The 19589-nt window shown below is 25.5% G+C and overlaps 1 protein-coding gene and 2 long non-coding RNA genes across 6 annotated transcripts; 2 read left to right on the forward strand and 1 right to left on the reverse strand.

Annotated features, from left to right (window-relative positions):
- Positions 1–2817: 2817 nt before the first annotated feature.
- Positions 2818–10063, forward strand: LOC132919493 (uncharacterized). Its single transcript, XR_009660634.1, has 4 exons — positions 2818–2992; positions 4906–5020; positions 7364–7510; positions 9941–10063. It is a non-coding gene; the product is annotated as an uncharacterized LOC132919493 (long non-coding RNA).
- Positions 10064–10291: 228 nt separating this feature from the next.
- LOC132921742 (uncharacterized) lies at positions 10292–12213 on the forward strand. Of its 2 annotated transcripts, XR_009660932.1 has the most exons (6): positions 10292–10727; positions 10802–10922; positions 11001–11121; positions 11200–11317; positions 11396–11513; positions 11593–12213. It is a non-coding gene; the product is annotated as an uncharacterized LOC132921742 (long non-coding RNA). The 2 variants fall into 2 exon arrangements; XR_009660933.1 differs by lacking the exon at positions 10802–10922 and having other exon boundaries at positions 10295–10727.
- Positions 12214–14768: 2555 nt separating this feature from the next.
- Positions 14769–19322, reverse strand: LOC132922706 (folate transporter 1-like). Of its 3 annotated transcripts, none has more exons than XM_060986355.1 (10): positions 19201–19322; positions 18013–18153; positions 17197–17367; positions 16906–17119; positions 16689–16840; positions 16504–16614; positions 16311–16434; positions 15503–15695; positions 15290–15428; positions 14769–15222 (listed from the first exon to the last, which is right to left on the reverse strand). In XM_060986355.1, exons 2-10 carry the CDS (start codon positions 18133–18135, stop codon positions 15142–15144), a joined length of 1308 nt encoding a protein of 435 aa, XP_060842338.1. In that variant the 5' UTR covers positions 18136–18153; positions 19201–19322; the 3' UTR covers positions 14769–15141. The 3 variants fall into 3 exon arrangements, with proteins under 3 accessions (XP_060842338.1, XP_060842339.1, XP_060842340.1); XM_060986356.1 differs by lacking the exon at positions 19201–19322 and adding an exon at positions 18286–18399; XM_060986357.1 differs by lacking the exon at positions 19201–19322 and adding an exon at positions 18234–18380.
- Positions 19323–19589: the final 267 nt, after the last annotated feature.

Consider the following 19589-nt stretch of genomic DNA (forward strand, 5'->3'; position numbering starts at 1 on the left):
GGGATTAAAATAATCATAAGGATTTTACAAATTAATTAATTTTGTTATTAGTATTATTAATTTTTAATTATCAATGTACTTAAATGCTTTTACGTTACTATATCGTAGTAACACTAGTATAACAGTTGTTATCTAACATAATCCATATAATTTTTGTTTAATAGATAATTAAAAAATATTTTCTATTATAACCTAATGTTTTAATAATATACGCATAAATTATTTCATAAATAAAGCTTTCATAATTTTAGTTTTCGTTTATACATCTAATAAAAAATTAAAATGTAGTAACTGAAGTTACTGAATATTTCACTTCTCAGTTAAAATAGCCATAACTCATGTCTGGTCACCATCTTATGTTTTTTTTTATATTAATGAGAATAGTATATAACTTAGTATAACTATATAACTATACTAAATATATAATTAATAATTATATTATTATTATTGCTTAAAAGTTTTAACTTTATTCATATTCTCACTCCCAGTCTCCGAGGTTAGTCGTAAGTCCAGTGGCGCCGATCTATATATTTCATGTTAGGGGAAAAAAATGCTGGTGTTAGACCCACCTACTAAAAAAATGTTTAGTTAGTTACGTTCGAATGGTACTATATTATTTCTAACTATATACATACAAGATAGGTACTGCATAACAAACTATTTTTGATTATCGCCCACCCACCCATAAATATTTCTGGGGAATTTTCCCCAGTTCATACCCGTGTTCGGCGCTACGTGTTTTGGTACATATACCAAATTTGAATATTGACAAAACTTGGATATTTTAACGAAAAATAACGATTATAAGTATAGTTATCTATTTTGTTTTAAGTTATTACAAAAATATTATTTAAAGACACCAATTCGTGTATTATTATTATTAACACTAACAGAGAAGTATTCAAAATATTATGTAGATTAGTTTTAAGTTGTTTATACCATAAACTTATTAACACCTGCAGTGGCGGCTCGTCAGGCGTCTTTGAGACGGCGGACTCACCATAAAAAAAAGTAGTAAAGCAATAAAAAAGTTTGAAGAAAATTGTAGTACCTATAATTTAATATTTTTGTCTATTTGGAAAATAATTATATGATGGTTTTCGATATTAATATTAATTATTGATAATATTATAATATTTTGTATTATATTTTTACATTAATAATGAGAAGACGGGTGTCATTCAATAATAATACGGTCGAAAAATATCAATAACAACAACTAATTACTAATTTATGCGATGCCAATGGCAGAAACTTTGAATGAGTCTAGTCTCAATGTACTGAACAATATCTATACAATCTACCCCGCCTTCCGCCTTGTCGTGCATATACAATTTGTATAAGTACACAATTGAGTCTCTCGAACGGCAAACTCCCGAATAAATTTAAATGTCAGGCTAATAATAATATTACAATATAATAATACAATATATAATCTACGGATATGGATCTATCATATTAATCTATCATCTATGGCAATCATCAAATGTCGCTATTCGTTGGAGACGATTGACAGTAGTAATAATTTTAACGGAGAAAAAAATATACGTACAAATCGTTAAACCGTACTTTAATACCTATAAATAATATTGTACCTATACGCATATGCCGTTCTGTTCAGCTTATTTTTTATGAAATATCTCAATATCTTCAATTAGAAACGCGGAAAAGACGCACGAGGAAAGGTGTTCCAGGTTCCTTGTTCCTGGGTCGCGATGTGGTTACTGAACGTGTGGACATTAAACATGACACAACGAAGTTTCACAAAAAAAATCGATGTTTATGTGAGTTACTTTTAAAGCTTTAATTGACTTTTTTAGACATAAAATAAATACATACTTATTGCACCGGACAATCTGCTATACACACCGGGTGATGATACGTATGCATATTTTATTCCCGAACGCGCGATGCATGCATAAAATACATGAGACCGAAAATACATAATCGTCATATTAGTATATTACCAGACCCATTTTATATAATAATTTATATTTATATTAATTGTACGTATAAATAGCATTTTTCATTTTTAACCGGCCGAGTACCCGACTAATATAAGTTTTTTTTATCCCTAACAAAAATAAAACATTTTCCGAAAAAACGCATTAATTTTTTTTTATAATTGTCTGAATTATGAATTTTTAAGACATTGGATATTCATTTAATATTTCTGTGATAACTATTTCTGCTCAACCGATTTTTGTTTTTTTTGTAGTAATTTAAAAACGAATAACTTTAGTTATTTGAACATTTTACCAAATGTTAATGATTGCATTTCTTATACATATTATAATTTTCAAAATATTTTGCCTATACACTTATAGGATAAAATAACAATAGCATAATACCATAAATAGATGCATTTATATATATATATATAAATATATTAATATCGCAAATTATCTGAGCATATTAACATTAGAAGTTAGAACCTATTGATTATTTTAAAATCAGTAAAAAAATAGTATGAGTAGGTATGTATTATTCCTAAAAGGACGGTACCGAAATGGGAATGATATAGTCACATGTGTATATAACGAGTCGAATGTGAATAACTGCTTGTATTTTATTATAAATTCAGGATATACAATTATTATGATTTTACGTACGAAATTAATTAGATACCAAAAGTTTCGTATGCAAGACAGCTGAAATATAAAAATAAATCCTATAATATCACAAAGAGTTCTATAAAAAAACATATGGTCTATCATATTATTACAATATTTATAATCCGTGGCAATCGACAATCGTCGTCATTTGTAGGAGACGATTAACCATTCTAATAATTTTAATGAACAGTCGTCAATCAACAGCCTTCAGTACATGACAAGTACTCTCATTTTTATAAAATATTTCAATAATTCCATTCCGAAGCGTAAAGAAGACGAATGAAGAAATAAACTTGCTGTTTCTTCGGTGGCTGTGCACGTTTGAACTTTAATATGGCACAGCTTGATTTCGCTGAAAAGCGTCGAAGGATACTTGCGTAGGTTAATTTTTCTATAATTTTTTAGGGTAGTAATAAATTTAATTTTTATACTTTAAATAAATATTTATTAACTTGTACAAGCTGCCACCCCGATTACTTAGACCTATATTTTATTTCCGGTCGTCCAATGCAATTGGTCGGCAACCGGCGGGTTATTGTATATACGACCCGTTTTAAATTCAAAAACACTGAAATTTTTTTTTTATTTATATTTTATTATTTTAAAGTTCTAGACAATATTTTTTTCCATAGTAAATAATTTAAGAATATAAAATTTTCATTTTTATCTGGTCTGCAAACTGTTTTTAATTTGTGAATATATGGCATGACTGCGCATGAGAGTTCTAAAAGGTTAAAGTTAAAAAATAGCCAAGAATAAAATAAATTCGTCAATTATACCTTGGACCCTGGACGTAGCAATGAATGTATATTGATTTTAAAATTATTTAGTTTTTTTTCTATCTGTTATGAATTCTTGTAGCAAATATGATATATTTAGTACTTTGGGTGGTTAATAGTAAAATAAAATAAAAATGTTCAGATCTTGTCATAATATCGGAAAAACTGGAATCATTACGCTATATATACTTGTATAATTTCGACAAAATTAATTCATTTAATAAGTTTTAATTTAAAAATGCTAATCATAGAACGTTGAAAATTTTACCAACTGTCTACATTATGATTTCCTATACATTGTATAACTATAAAAACATTTGAACAATTTTAAATAACTAATTTTTTTTTTGTTTTGTAAGCCGATACAAATTATTGATAGCAAATATGATTTAAAATTTATTACAGTGTTCCTCATCAGTCACTAAATTACTGTAATAAAAATTGTATAGTCGCAATATATTTTTATAAACGTTTAAAATCAAAATGTTGACAAATTTTGTCTAAATCTATACAATTTTCAAATTATTTTTTCATCAGATATTCATATAATATTGTCTTTTTATATACAAATTTAATATAGTAATTCTCATTAGTTTTTTTTAAATACAACAAATTTAAAAAGTTTACTGAAAAGTCACATTATTTTTTATGACTGAAGTTCAATATTTTATGACTTATTGAGTATTAATTTTTCATCCAAAAAAAAAAAACTAATTCTTGTAAAACGATTTTTATATTGTGTTATAGACTATAATACTATATAGTTTAAAAACAAATAATCTTATACACCGATAACTTAAAGTTTTAACTATTTTTTTATGAGAGTATTTCTTATTTATGTTATTATTTATAAAAAATATTTCAGACTATATATATACAAATGTTCTTTATTTTATTATTATTACAAATTTTTAAAATGTTCAAATTATTTTTTTCATTAGTATTCATATAAATATTTTCTTTTTATATCTACAATTTTAAAATGTTCTATAGGAATTCTCCTTAGTTTTTTTAATGCAAAAACAAAAATAAAATACTCACTGAAAACTTATATTATGACTCTTTGAAGTTCAATATTATATAATATATATATAAATTAATAAAATATGCGTCTACATCTATTACATCATCCGGGTAGCGGATTTTTCATAAAAATGAATATATCTTATTTTAAGTTTAAAAAGTAAATTAATAATAAAATATTAATACTTTGCAATATCTATAAAGATTTGGTATAATTTATATGTTTCAATTTTACGTATGTCAAAGAGCTAAAATATAATAATAAATCCTATAAAATCACAAAGAGTTCTATAAAAAAAAAAAAATTATTATATTTATCATCCTACATCCATGGTAAACGACAATCGTTGTCATTTGTAGGAGACGATTAACAATTCTAATAATTTTATTGAACAGTCGTCAAACAACAGCCTTTAGTACATGACAAGTACTCTCATTTTCATTTCGTGCTGTTTATTTTCATAAAATGTATTTTTATTCTCATTTAGAATCACGATGAAGATCGATATGAAGAAAATTTGGAGTTTCTTCGGCGGCGGTGCACCACTGCGTATAGACTGAAGATTGACACAACTCGGTTTCTCGGGAACAGTCTACGATTACGTAAGTTTTTTTCTTATTCTTTTTTAGGATTAAATTTACATTTTAAACTTAAAATAAAATATATTTATTTATATGAACAATCGGTTACCCGGACGATGTAATCGACGTAAGCACATATTTTATTCTACTATTCACGCCGGGTGACGTATACCTACGTATGCATATTTTATTCCCCAACGCGCAATGCATAAAATACGTGAGACCGAAAATTCATAATCGTCATATTACCAGACCCATTTTATAGAATAATAATTTATATTGATATTAATTGTATAAATAGCATTTTTCATTTTTAACCGGCCGACTACCAGACTAATATAAGTTTTTTTATCCCTAACAAAAATAAAAAGTTTTCCGAAAAGACGCATTAATATTTTTTTATAATTGTCTGAATTATGAATATTTAAGACATTGGATATTCATTTAATATTTCTGTGATAACTATTTCTGCTCAACAGATTTTTGTTTTTTTGTAGTAATTTAAAAACGAATTACTATAGTTATTTGATAATTTTAACAAATGTTAATGTTTGCATTTCTTTTAAATATTATAATTTTCAAAATATTTTGACTATACACTTATAGGATAAAATAAACATAGCATAATACCATAAATAGATGCATTTATTATATATATATATATTAATATCGTAAATTATCTGAACAATAGTTAGAACTTATCGATTAATTTTAAAAACAGTAAAAATAGTATGAGTATGTATTATTCCTAAACAGGACGGTACCGAAACGAAAATGATATGTGACTATATGTGTATAACGAGTTGAATGTGAATAACTGCTTGTATTTAGAAATTAATTTTATTAATTTTGTAAGTCCTTGTTTATTATATGTAATAGATTATAATCTATTAACTATTTAGTATGTAATATCAGTTTAATGACTAAACTTTAAAATATTTTTAAAATTATTAATCATTTAGTTCTGCCAAACCGTATAAAACCGTTAATAACCGTTATAAAATTATAATTAAAAAAAAAATTCAGGATAATGTACAATTATTATGATTTTACGTATGAAATTAATTAGATACCAAAAGTTTCGTATGCAAGACAGCTGAAATATAATTATGAATCCTATAAAATCACAGAGTTCTATAAAAAAAACATTATTATAATATTTATTATCCATGGCAAACGACAATCGTTGTCATTTTGTAAGAGACGATTAACAATTCTAATAATTTTATTGAACATTCGTCAAACAACAGCCTTCAGTACATGACAAGTACTCTCATTTTCATAAAATATTTCAATAATTCCATTCCGAACTCCGAAGCGTAAAGAAGACGAATAAAGAAATAAACTATATAGCTGTTTCTTCGGTGACGGTGCACGTTTAAACTTTAATATGGCACAGCTTGATTTCGCCGAAAACCGTCGAAGGATACTTACGTAGGTTAATTATCCTATAATTTTGGGGTATAGTAATACATTTACTATTTATACATAACATAAATGTTTATTGACTTCTACAAGCTGTTATCCCGATGACCGACCTATATTTTATTTTCGATAGCCGGCAACCGGCGGTGTATTGTATACGACCCGTTTTAAATTCTTAAACGATGAAATCTTTTTTTTAATATTTTATTATTTTAAAGTTATAGATAATATTTTCTTTCATAGTAAATAATTTAAGAATATAAAATTTTCATTTTTATCTTGTCTGCAAACTGTTTTTAATTTATGAATGTGGCCTGAGAGTTCAAAAAGGTTACCGATTATGCATTAATGATGAAATTGCCAAGAATAAAATAAAGTCGTTATAAGTACACCTTAGAATTTAGATCCTGGATCTGTAGCGAAAAATGTATAATGATTTTACAATTATGTACCTAGTTTATTTTCTGTCTGCCACGAATTCTTGTAGCAAATATGATCTATTTGATACTTTGGTTGGTAAATAGTAAAATAAAATTTAAAAAATTCAGATCTCGCCATAATATCGGAAAAACAAAAAAGCTGGAAATATTACCATATTTATATGGTTTTATTTTTTGGTGAAAAATTTTACCAAAAAACTATTGAATTAATAAAATTATAATTAAAAAAAAATATCAGGATATACAATTATTATACGTATGAAATTAATTAAATACCAAAAGTTTCGTATACAAGACAGCTGAGATATGAAAATAAATCCTATAATATCACATAGAGTTCTATAAAAAAAACATATGATCGATCACATTATTACAATATCATCCGTGGCAATCGACAATTGTCGTCATTCGTAGAAGACTGTTAATAATTCTAATAGTTTTATTGAACAGTCTTTAAACAACAGCCTTTAGTGTATGACAAGTGCTCTCATTTTTATAGAGTATTTCAAAAATTTCATTCTGAAGCGCAAAGAAAACGAATGAAGAAATAAGAGCTAGCTGTTTCTTCGGCGGTGATGATGCACTACGTTTGAACTGTAAATGTGGTACAGCTCGATTTCGCCGAACAGCGTCAAAGAATACTTACGTAAGTTAATTTTCCCATAATTATGGAATATCAAATTTATCTTTTATACTTAAAATAAATATTTATTGACGTGTACAAGCTGCTATACTTGGATGACAGACTTATATTTTATTTCCAATCGTCCAATGCAATGGCCGGCAACCAGTGAGCTATTGTCTACGGCCCGCTTTAAATTCTAAAACGACGAATTTTTTTTTCTATTTAAAGTTCTAAACATTATTTTTTTTGCATAGTAAATAATTTAATAATAAATAATAATTTAAGTAGTTTTTATTAAATTTTTATTCTTTTCTTGCCCGCAAACAGTTTTTAGTTTGTGAATGTGGCCCGAGAGTCCAAAAAGGTTGACCCACTGGTCCAATGTATAAAATAGCTAAGAATAAAATTAAGTCGTCAAGTATACCTTTGATCCTGGACATAGCAATGAATGTATATTTATTTGACAATTATGTAGTTTCTTTTCTATCATAAATTATTGTAGCAAATATGATCTATTTAGGACTTTGGGTGGTTAATAGTAAAATAAAATAAAATATTTCTAATCTTGTCATAATATCGAAAACACAAAAAAACAAATGTATTATTACGCTATATACTTGTATAATATCGACAAAATAATTTATTAATTTAATTTTAATTAAAAAATGCAAATTATAGAATTTTGAAAAATTTACCTATTATCTACATTATGATTTCTCTATAGGTAAATTGTATAATTTTAAAAGCATTTTCATTATTTAAAACAATTAAATTTTTTTTTTTTTATTAAGCCGAAAAAAATTATATATATGCAAATATGATTTAAAATTTAATACAGGCTTCTTCATCAATCGTTCACTTATTTACTGTAATAAAAAAATGTATAGTCACGGTATATTTTATAAACGTTTAAAATTAAAATTTTGATTTTATTCGGCTAAATCTATAAAATGTTCAAATTAATTTTTTCGTTAGATATTCATATAAATATTTTCTTTTTATATCTACATTTTAAAAATATTATATTGGACTTCTCATTAGTTTTTTTTTACCAAAAACAAAAACAAAAATAATATGTTTACTGGAAAGTCACATTATTTTTTATGACTATTCGAAGTTCAGTATTATACCTTTAACCTATTAAATGTTTATTATACACCCACCCTAAAAATAAATATTTTTTCTCAAATAATTTTTATATTGTGTTATAGTTCAAAAACGAATAATCTTAGATACTTAAAACTTTAATTAAATTCTTATGAGAGTATTTCTTACAAATAGTATTTTTTCAAAATATTTTGAAATTATGTATATTTACGATATTATATATTTTGTTATTATTTAAAATATTATTTGTAGGGACATAAAAGTTTTTTGTACATGTTATACTATACGTACACAATGACATTTTTGACATACGTAGATTAATCTTAAGATATTATTTATTCAAATTATTTTACGAAAGGGTTGTACCTATTGACTCAAAAGTATATAACAAGAATATAATACGGTATAAATTATATTTATTATTTATACAATATTATAATAATAATTATGATTAATGCAATGTTTTCGGAAAAAATGTAGCTTGTCAAAATTAACACAAAAAAAAAATAAAATACTTAGCAATATCAATCGACAATCAACATATAATATTATAAGTCATAATACATCAAAATTATACTTATTAATGAAGGTTGACTGACTGTCTCTTTCAAATTCAAATTTCACACACTAATTACAGTAATAAACTTAATCACTAATGTATAAAGCAACACTGTAATAATTACTTCTTTATCTTTAATTTAACGTAATTTTTGATTATTTTGTAAAATGGTACTGAAAATTGAATTCCTCAAAACATTGACTAGGTACTATTTGTTACATGAAACCATAATAAAGGAAATGTATGAATTTGTTTCTATTATGATAGGTGTCTTCAGATATATATATGTAAGTTTACATGTAAGAATATGTAAAATTAAGTTAAAGCACTGCGTGATTAAAACCAAGAAAATGTAGAAATACTAACTCAGAAACATAACTATAATTATTTTTGTTTAGTTCACTATTTTTATAGATTAAATTAAATAATTTATAATCATCTTCATTAGAATAAAATATTAATACTTTGCAATATCTATAAAGATTTGGTCTTGGTCTATAGTTTATACGTTTCAATTCTACGTTAATATGTCAAACAGCTAAGATAGAAAAATAGATCGTATAATATTACAAAGAGTTCTATAAAAAAAAACCATAGATTTATCATATTATAATATTCGTCATATGTGGCATACGACAATCGACGACATTAGTAGAAGACGATTAACAATTCTATAATAGTCTTAATGAACAGTCGTTAAACAACAGTCTTCAGTACATGACAAGTACTCTCCTTTTCATTTCGTGCTTTTTATTTTCATAAAATATCTTTATACTCCCATTTAGAATCATGATGAAGATCGTATGAAGAAAATTTGGAGTTTCTTCGGCGGCGGTGCACCACTCCGTATCCACGATTAGCAGTATCATTAGGAAGCTGATGAATAACAAAAAAAAGTGTCGCAGGGCTGTGTTTGTTTAATACTATAATTTTTTGAACAGTAGTACAGTATATTATGATTTATGAATATTTACTTAAATTATATTTAATTTTTATGGTTTTTTTTCTGATAATATACTGTACTACGGTTTTAGGTGTTCTTTTTATTTTAATAATACATTGAAAAATTACCAATTTTTTCAATTTTTTTTCTTATCACAAAGCAAGTTTGTCTTTGTGTATATGTTTAAATTTATATTTTTTATAGTTATTGTGTTGTTTAACTTTCTTATAAAAGAGAGTGAGGAATTAAAAAGGTGGCCACCGAACAGAAAGTTAAACTGCAATATATTATAATCATTTTAGTTCTTGTTTACATTTTTAACTGATAATTTATTAGTGATAAATTATGAATATAAAATTTCAAATTAATTTAAATTCAAAAATAAAAGAACACCAACATAGATTTCTTAAACATTAAAATTTTACTATAAGTTTAAATTACATTTAATCAGCACATTAGTTGAAGTTTTATAGGAACCGAACATTTGGCTGGATCATGGACTACCCACCGACGGAGAATTTGTCACAAAGCTGATGGGAAATGTGTCGGCACTCGACTTCGTTTCACCCGGAGGAAGATTAGCAGCATCAATAAGAAGCTCATCTTAATATCAACTGTCCAAAGGATTGGTTTGTAATATAATATAATTTTTAGAATCGTAGTAGGTTTAGTATACTTTATATAAATATATAATATTTATTAGTGAAGAAGAAGAAGTTGTCACAAAGTTGATGGGAAATGTGTCGGCACTCGGATTCGTTTCAACCCGGAGGAAGATTTGCAGCATCAAAAAGAAATTCAACTGATAATCAACCGTCAAAAGGGTTTGTTTGTAATATATTATAATTTTTAGAATCGTAGTAGGTATAGTATACTTTATATAAATATATAATATTTATTAGTGAAGAAGAAGAAGTTGTCACAAAGCTGATGGGAAATGTGTCGGCACTCGGCTTCGTTTCAACCCGGAGGAAGATTTGCAGCATCAAAAAGAAATTCAACTGATAATCAACCGTCAAAAGGGTTTGTTTGTAATATATTATAATTTTTAGAATCGTAGTAGGTATAGTATACTTTATATAAATATATAATATTTATTAGTGAAGAAGAAGTTGTCACAAAGTTGATGGGAAATGTGTCGGCACTCGGATTCGTTTCAACCCGGAGGAAGATTTGCAGCATCAAAAAGAAATTCAACTGATAATCAACCGTCAAAAGGGTTTGTTTGTAATATATTATAATTTTTAGAATCGTAGTAGGTATAGTATACTTTATATAAATATATAATATTTATTAGTGAAGAAGAAGTTGTCACAAAGCTGATGGGAAATGTGTCGGCACTCGGATTCGTTTCAACCCGGAGGAAGATTTGCAGCATCAAAAAGAAATTCAACTGATAATCAACCGTCAAAAGGGTTTGTTTGTAATATATTATAATTTTTAGAATCGTAGTAGGTATAGGTATACTTTATATAAATATATAATATTTATCAGTGAAGAAGAAGTTGTCACAAAGCTGATGGGAAATGTGTCGGCACTCGGCTTCGTTTCAACCCGGAGGAAGATTGGCAGCATCAATAAGAAGCTCATCTTAATTTAGTTGTCCCCCCTTTACGCATTAGCGCTCATCTCTCATCCACTCATCCAACACATTGACTATCGCCGGCCGGCAACACACACATATTATACACATTACCCGTTTTATATTGTATAAAATTATTAATATCTACATAGTTTAAGTTATTGTATATTTTTTTTTTTATTATTTGAATGCATTCATATGATCTGTGGCGTATTTAGGAATTTTAGGATAAGAGCAACACATATTTTGCCGCCTCCCCTCTATTAAAAAAAATTAAAAAACTTCTATGCCACGCAATGGTGAAACTGATAATACCATAGAATACCATGTTATATAAATACTATAGTATTTTATACCTCCATGGCACACATTTGTTGTGAAAAATATTTATGATTGACGTCACTGCGACAGTACTCATAAAGTACGAAATAAAAATTTGCTGCCCCTCTAAATCTTTAAAAATTTGCCGTTCTGGACAACTGGACCCAAAGCCCCTACCTAAATACGCCCCTGCATATAATGCGTTCGATGTGGATTAGGCCTACTGGGGACACCACAATAAAAAAACGCGCCTTGTGTAATACCTCATAAAGTTATTAAACAATACGGACAATGTTATTGTACGTCGTTTAATAATAAAGGTGGTGTGGAAAATTACCTAACACTGTTATTCTTATCTTATAGTTGCATACATTTTTTTTATTAAATACCAATTAAATAATTATTAATTATTTATATCAAGAAACAAGAAGTCGAGAAATATTAACATTTTATAAAGTATTACAATAAAATAGTTTTGAAAAAAAAATATTCTTTGACTTCTTACAAAAAGTAGTTATTATATTAGTTCTTATTTTACAAAGCCACTAACAAAAGCGGGTCAAGTTTACAGAAATATTGTATGTATCTATTACTTTACTTGAAACATTGAATTTACACACATTTTAGTTCAATAATGTTAATAATATATATGACGAGACCATAAAATTATAATTTGGCATTTATTATACAGCAACATCACAACGAGCATTATTCACTCTTTATTTAAATTGTATTATACTTGACCATTAGACAATTAATATTAAAGTTTTAGTCTATATACCAATACTAATATAATTAAATATAGTCTCCAGTAGCAGTTGTGATACAGAATACCTTAATACTTCACTATTGATCCCCTTGTATAGTTATATATATAAAAGAATTTATGTTCCAATTTTGTGACTACACTATTTAACTTTTTTCCAATTTTTTTTTTCACAAAGTTGTTCCAAATATTCCTATGAGTAAATCACTCTTATTATTTCCAATTTCATTTTATTTGTCAATTCAGTTATAAATATCATAAATTAAGTTAAATTATAGAAATTATTATGTATTATATGGGTAGACTGACTTTAAATAGTTTAATTATAATAAAAAACCAATTTATATATGAATCGGTTATTTAACACGCGAGCAAAGCTGGGTTATTCAGTTAGTATTATATAAATTTTCAGAATCACAATGATTATTGTTGTTTTTATAAACAACCAACATCATAACACATCACTTTAAAATGTTATACAAACATCTATACAAATGATTATTAAATTAATAATTATAGCTAATAACATCTAAGTGACTAAGTATAAGAATTATAATTTTAGAGTATAAAAATTTATTGAATATCAAATTTCAGATTCTGAGTGGAGCATAAATGAATTGATTTTATAATAATCTGTTTTTTCACATGCACAATTTTGGGCACAAACATTAATACAACTTACCATAAAAAGACCATAGGTAATAGTAAAATAAATTACTTTAATTACAATATAAATAATTTATAAAGTATAAGCTGACAGGTTATCTTTTCTCAAAATCGGTCTTCATACTAATCATACTCAAATATTAAATGGTGTGACATCAAATTCAAATTTAATACATACTAATGTATGTAGAAGTAAAATCAATAATAACATTAATCATTATTGCAGTAACTTACTTAATAGGTAACAAGGTACACTCAATACCTATACAGCAGAACAGTTATTGAGTTATCTATGCTTTCCCCTTTTTTAAATTAAAGATATTATGAACTTAGTATGATATTCATAGAGAATGATTACAATATTTACCTATAACACAAAAATATTATTAAAAAATGAAAAATGTCTTTAAAAGCCAGAAAACTTAAGAAATCAAAAATTCAAAGTATGAGTTACAAAATTGAATTTGTAAGTACAGGGTGCGGCGGAAAGAACTCCCTAGTTTGATAAGGTTATAGTTTGGGTTTGGGTGGAGGTACATTAGTGGTAATTACATCGATAGAAAGCCTTATCTTATTTTTAGTATTCATCATGGCATGGTCGGGAGAGCATCGTGCGTTTGTTGTTGAGGAATTTATTAATAATCCTGGGCATATTGTGTCCTTGCGAGGTGACATTGGGTGGCCGCCACAATCACCAGATTTGAACCCATGCAATTTTTTTCTCTGGGGATATCTTAAAGCCCAAGTGTACCAACATCGTCCACAAACTTTGGAAGCTCTGAAGGAGGTAATAACCCAGGAAATTGCTGCTATTCCGCCCGAAATGACCCGTAGTCATAGAAAATTACCATGAAAGACTCAATCAGTGTATCGAGAATGAGGGCCGCCACTTAAGTGATATAATTTTTAAAAAAAAATGAATATAAAATGGCATTATATGTACAATTTATAAATAAATTTTTTTTTTTGATATTTGACTTGGTGTGGTTTTTATTAGTTTCCTTAATCAGGGAGTTCTTTTTGCCGCACCCTGTACATAATTCAAAATGTGTGTTAAAGAAATGTTTTTGTGTTCTACAAGTTAAAAAATAATGCATTTTTCTGCTAATTCACAGATCTAAAACTGATAATAAACATAACTAATATCTATTTTAATGTTAAAAAAATATATAATAATAAATATTATTTCATTAACAAATTAAATACATAGATATAAACATATTCCTATATGTTTTTTTTTTTTTTAATTGTTAAGTATAATTTTTGGAGGCCACAGTTGTTATAATGTTTAATTTGGTTTATGTAGGTAGTTATAAATTACAATACTTTATAACATTAATCACAAATCATTTTATTCATTAAAATAATTGTAAAACGTTTACATTACAATATTCTTTTTAAATAGACATGTAAATTATAAAATTAATAAGGTACTTATAATTTTTACTTATTAATAGGTATAAATTCATAACTTATCGATATCATCTTTGTATTCAATTACAATTATTTTACATAATTAATAATACAAAAAGTAATAAAAATTAAATTAATGTTATAAAAATAATAATTATAAGTTACAATATTATGTTTAACATGGTATATTATGATGTTGAGCAAACAAATATAAATATTTTAATTATTTATTAGTTTTTAAGTTAATAAGATAAATTAAATCACCTAATTTATGCATTAAAATGTTTGTCATGAATTACTTCTTAAAAACTTGTAAAATTGATATAAATAAATAACATACTCCAATTACCAAACAAAATATAGCATACCATTCAAACTATAACAATAAAAATCATTATTTACTAACATGGTTATATAATAAAGTATGTATATTGTATATTTACCAAAATTTTAGATGATGACGACAAACCTCCCATGGTCATGAAAAATGTAGCTAATGATTGTAAAGTTGAAGCTAATAAGTTATTAACACCAAACACAAATCCATGGTTATCTTTATTGACACATTTGGCTATTTCAGAGCTTTATTACGAAATAATAATATTAATTTTGTTTTTTCAACATAAAATTTAAAACAAAATTATTATAAATCTAACCTGGCAATGGTCATCATCCCTTGATAAATTGTGCAAAAAATTATGTAATTGATATATGATACATAAATTGAGTTATATAAAACTGATATATAAAGAGTAACAAATTGGACAAAAGACGTTACTATAATAAGTAAATTACTATATTTATCCATATTCATGCTAATAGAACCACATAAAAACGTAATAAATGCACCTAAAGAAAAATTAATATTAATTTATTATTAAGTTTTGAAAACTAACCATAAAAATATAATAATTATTAATTTGTATTATATCAAATTATTAATTAATATATAACAGATGCATGCTATAGAATATTTTGTCAAGGATAGATTAACTGAAAAGCAAAAAAGAGATTACTTTAAAGCTATATTAAAAAAAAAAAATATTAGTGTCACTATATTTTCCTATTTTTCTGCATAAACTTTGTATAATCCTATGTATTAAATAGTGTATACTATATTATATTATTATATAACATACTGTTGTCTTGAACCTATTGCACTCACTACAAATTATACTTTAGAGAAATATCATAAATAATAATTTTCTGTTTAGATGTTATTCTGTTGTGATCTTGTTATTTAAGCTAATTGTCAAATAAACTTTTTATATTATTATACAAATAAATGGTCAAATGTAGCTACCACGCTCCTAAACAATTACTACAAAATAGTACACCCATCCAATCTAAGATAAGTAGCCAGATTTTTGAAGATGTTACTTAAGTTCCTTGCAACTGATAACGATAAATTAATATTAACTACTTTTATAATTTAGGTGTTAAATTGGTTAATATTATAGTTACTTATGATTGTATAAGCTGCATCAACAGCTCCATTCCACTCTGAAGTTTTAGTACAAATACTACTATTCTCAAGACATTCATCATGACTCAAAGATTCCCACAATGACTGAATATAATACAAAACCTAATAATAAAACATTTTATAAATTATAAACAAGTAAATATTTATTATTTTATTTATACTTTTTTATACTTGATTAAAACAACAAGTTGCAGTTATAACCCAAAACGACCATTTCAAAATATACAAACTCTTATACTCTTTACACATGGACTTGAAATATTTCCAAGACATCTTGCTATGCTAAAAAAATATATGAAAATAAAGTAAGCATAAAAATATTTTTTTTTTTTAATTCATTCTTAACTCCTATTTACTTCTGTACTATTTTCAGCTGATTCATCATCTCCATCTTCTATTTTTGTTTCTAATGTTCTATCAATTACATTCATTTTCTGAGTTTCTGACTTTGGTTCACTTCTTTTTACAGCTGGTAATGTCAATGTCCATATCATAGCAGCCATCAGACCTAAATATTATCATGAAATTATATAAATAGATCACTATTACATCACATTTTCAATACACACTAACTTCCTAATGTAAGGAAATTTAATTGATATGTATCAACTAATTTTGTTGAAATAAACACCTGAGAAAGAAACCCTGAAAAGAAACGTCCTATAAGATGCGCAGCTCTTATATAACTAGTAACTTTCTGGTAATATTTTATATTCACAACAGAATAGGTATATGTGAAGTAAGCAACTTCTGTAGCAACAAACATGCCATACAAAATTTGAACTACCTAAAAATAATAAATTATTTAAATTTAAAAACCAACAAAAATTATTAGTATACATTTAAAATAATAATAATACTTACAACAATAGATAAAAAACTTGTAAAAAAAGATAACAAAGCATAAATACAAACACCGCAAAATGCTTGGATAACAATTACAATTTTGTACCTCAACCAGTCAGTTGTTAATGAAACAAATATCATACATATCATTGATGCATAAACACCAATAGTCAGTATTTCATTATTAACCTGAAATTTAATATAAGTATATTTAATTATTATAATGTACTAATAAATTATTATTATTTGTATATGCCTATGTATATTGTTACCTAATTTTTCTTTCAGGTCATAAATTATTAATATATATTTATTTTCAATAAAGAATCAAGCCTATTATAATTAATACATTTATATTTTTATTTAAAATAGGTGTCCTATATTAAACAATGCATTTAAAAGAATATTCTAATAAATTATTTAATACTGTATACCTACCTATAACTTCACTTAATAATAACCTTTTAAAAAAATTACAAGCATTTCAATTTAATGATTTACAATGAATGTTTACAAATTTTAAATTTTAAGCTACTTTTAAGGTTTGACTAATGGATTTTAAATCATAATAACTTATAACATTAAAATAACAATTAAATAATGACGTTGTCAACATAATATTTTTCTTGACTTACAAGTTATAATTAGCTACCTACTCTAATCATAAAAGAAAAAACATAAAAAAAACAATAGTTTTATTATAGTTTGATGGGAGTTCAAAATTAAAGTATCGAGTACATTTTATTTTTATTATATAGTTTAAAATTAACATTAAAAATAAATTAATATTCTTGATACTTATATATTCAATAATAATTATAGAATAATTCTTACTTGTTCTTCAGTAAAATTCATCCGTGGACTTAGTAAATAAGGAATGAAATAAGATTCTGATGGTCGAAACTCTTTTAAAACACCATAAATGCACAAGCATAAAGAAATAGTTTTCCACGTCATGTTCAAAAAAATATTTAACTATAAATTTCAAAAATGAATTAGTTTAATATTATGATTGTTATTTACAGTCAAAAAAAAAATACTAGGTAAGTAGATACCACATTTTAATCATCATTAATGTAATTTTTATAAGGTCAAGTAGTTACGTACATTTGATAACCCGTTTAAATAAATTATCTGTACAAATACCTATTTTTGTTTTACCTACAATCTACATTAAACATAGAACATGCATTAAACAAAGTGTTTCAAAGACTGTACAATGGACATTATCTAATTATTATTAAGATTAAATAGCTTTATATAGTTATAGTTATTCATAACCTATCTACCTATGATTATTGTTGTATCATTCTTAAATGTACCTATACTTATATAGTTATAACATAACAAGGTGGTTATAAGGTATTATTAACATGATGCAAATTAGAACTTCAAGAGTTAAAAATAATCTATTATATAATTTATATCATACAAGTGATTTTTAATCTTGTACAGATACAGGTTATTTAAATCATTTTATAATATTAATATATAACTGTTAAGAAAAAAGTTACACTATTATGTACTGATTTAAAAGATAATAAATTATTAATATATCAACAATGTTTTCAAAACATTCAATATAAGCAACTCGTGACTACACGTAAAATTCAATGTAAATTTGAAATAAATATTTATAAATTCCGAATTACCTAGAGCCTAGAGGATTAAAGCACTGAATAGATTAAATTTATTCTGTGATTAAAGTGTTTATTTTATATTCTATAAAAATATTTGAATAAGTAATCAAGTCTTAGGTAACTACATGTAATAATATTTGCTTAAGATTAATTCTTAAGACAATTATCCTGTAGTTAATAATCATATAAATGATTTTAAATTGTTAACAATATAATATTAGTTTAATCTTAAGATATTATCAACATAGTGACAATTATTATTTATGTAAAGTAATTATATAGTTGATGATCCTGAATTCCTATATAAGGCATAAACTATAAATAAGACGTATTCGAACTGTTTTTCAATTTATTTATCAATTTATAGTAATTTCAATATTACCTATGATTAGGAATTAAGACTGATAAATGTATAAATTACTACTTAGAACTTAAAAAATTACAACACAGAGAAGATCATTTTATGCAATTATATATTTTCTCGTAAGCCGTAATTGATAACTGAATACTGATCACTGATAGTGATAACAGAATAACAATTTACCTTTGAAAATCTCATAAAGGTCATGAGTTTATGACCATGGTGTAAGATATTGGTATATCCGTATATCTTAAACCGTGGTCACGACTATGGTATGACCTTTAACCATATAATAGTTTTAACTATGTTACAGAATTCAGTGCGCCAGACACCCAGACGCCTTGTTGTGTATTTATGGCATTTGAATCTTAAATCATAGATAATAAAAGAGGACGATTTCGAGAACAAAT

The sequence above is a fragment of the Rhopalosiphum padi genome, chromosome 2, assembly GCF_020882245.1.
Source record: "Rhopalosiphum padi isolate XX-2018 chromosome 2, ASM2088224v1, whole genome shotgun sequence".
NCBI lineage: Eukaryota > Metazoa > Arthropoda > Insecta > Hemiptera > Aphididae > Rhopalosiphum > Rhopalosiphum padi.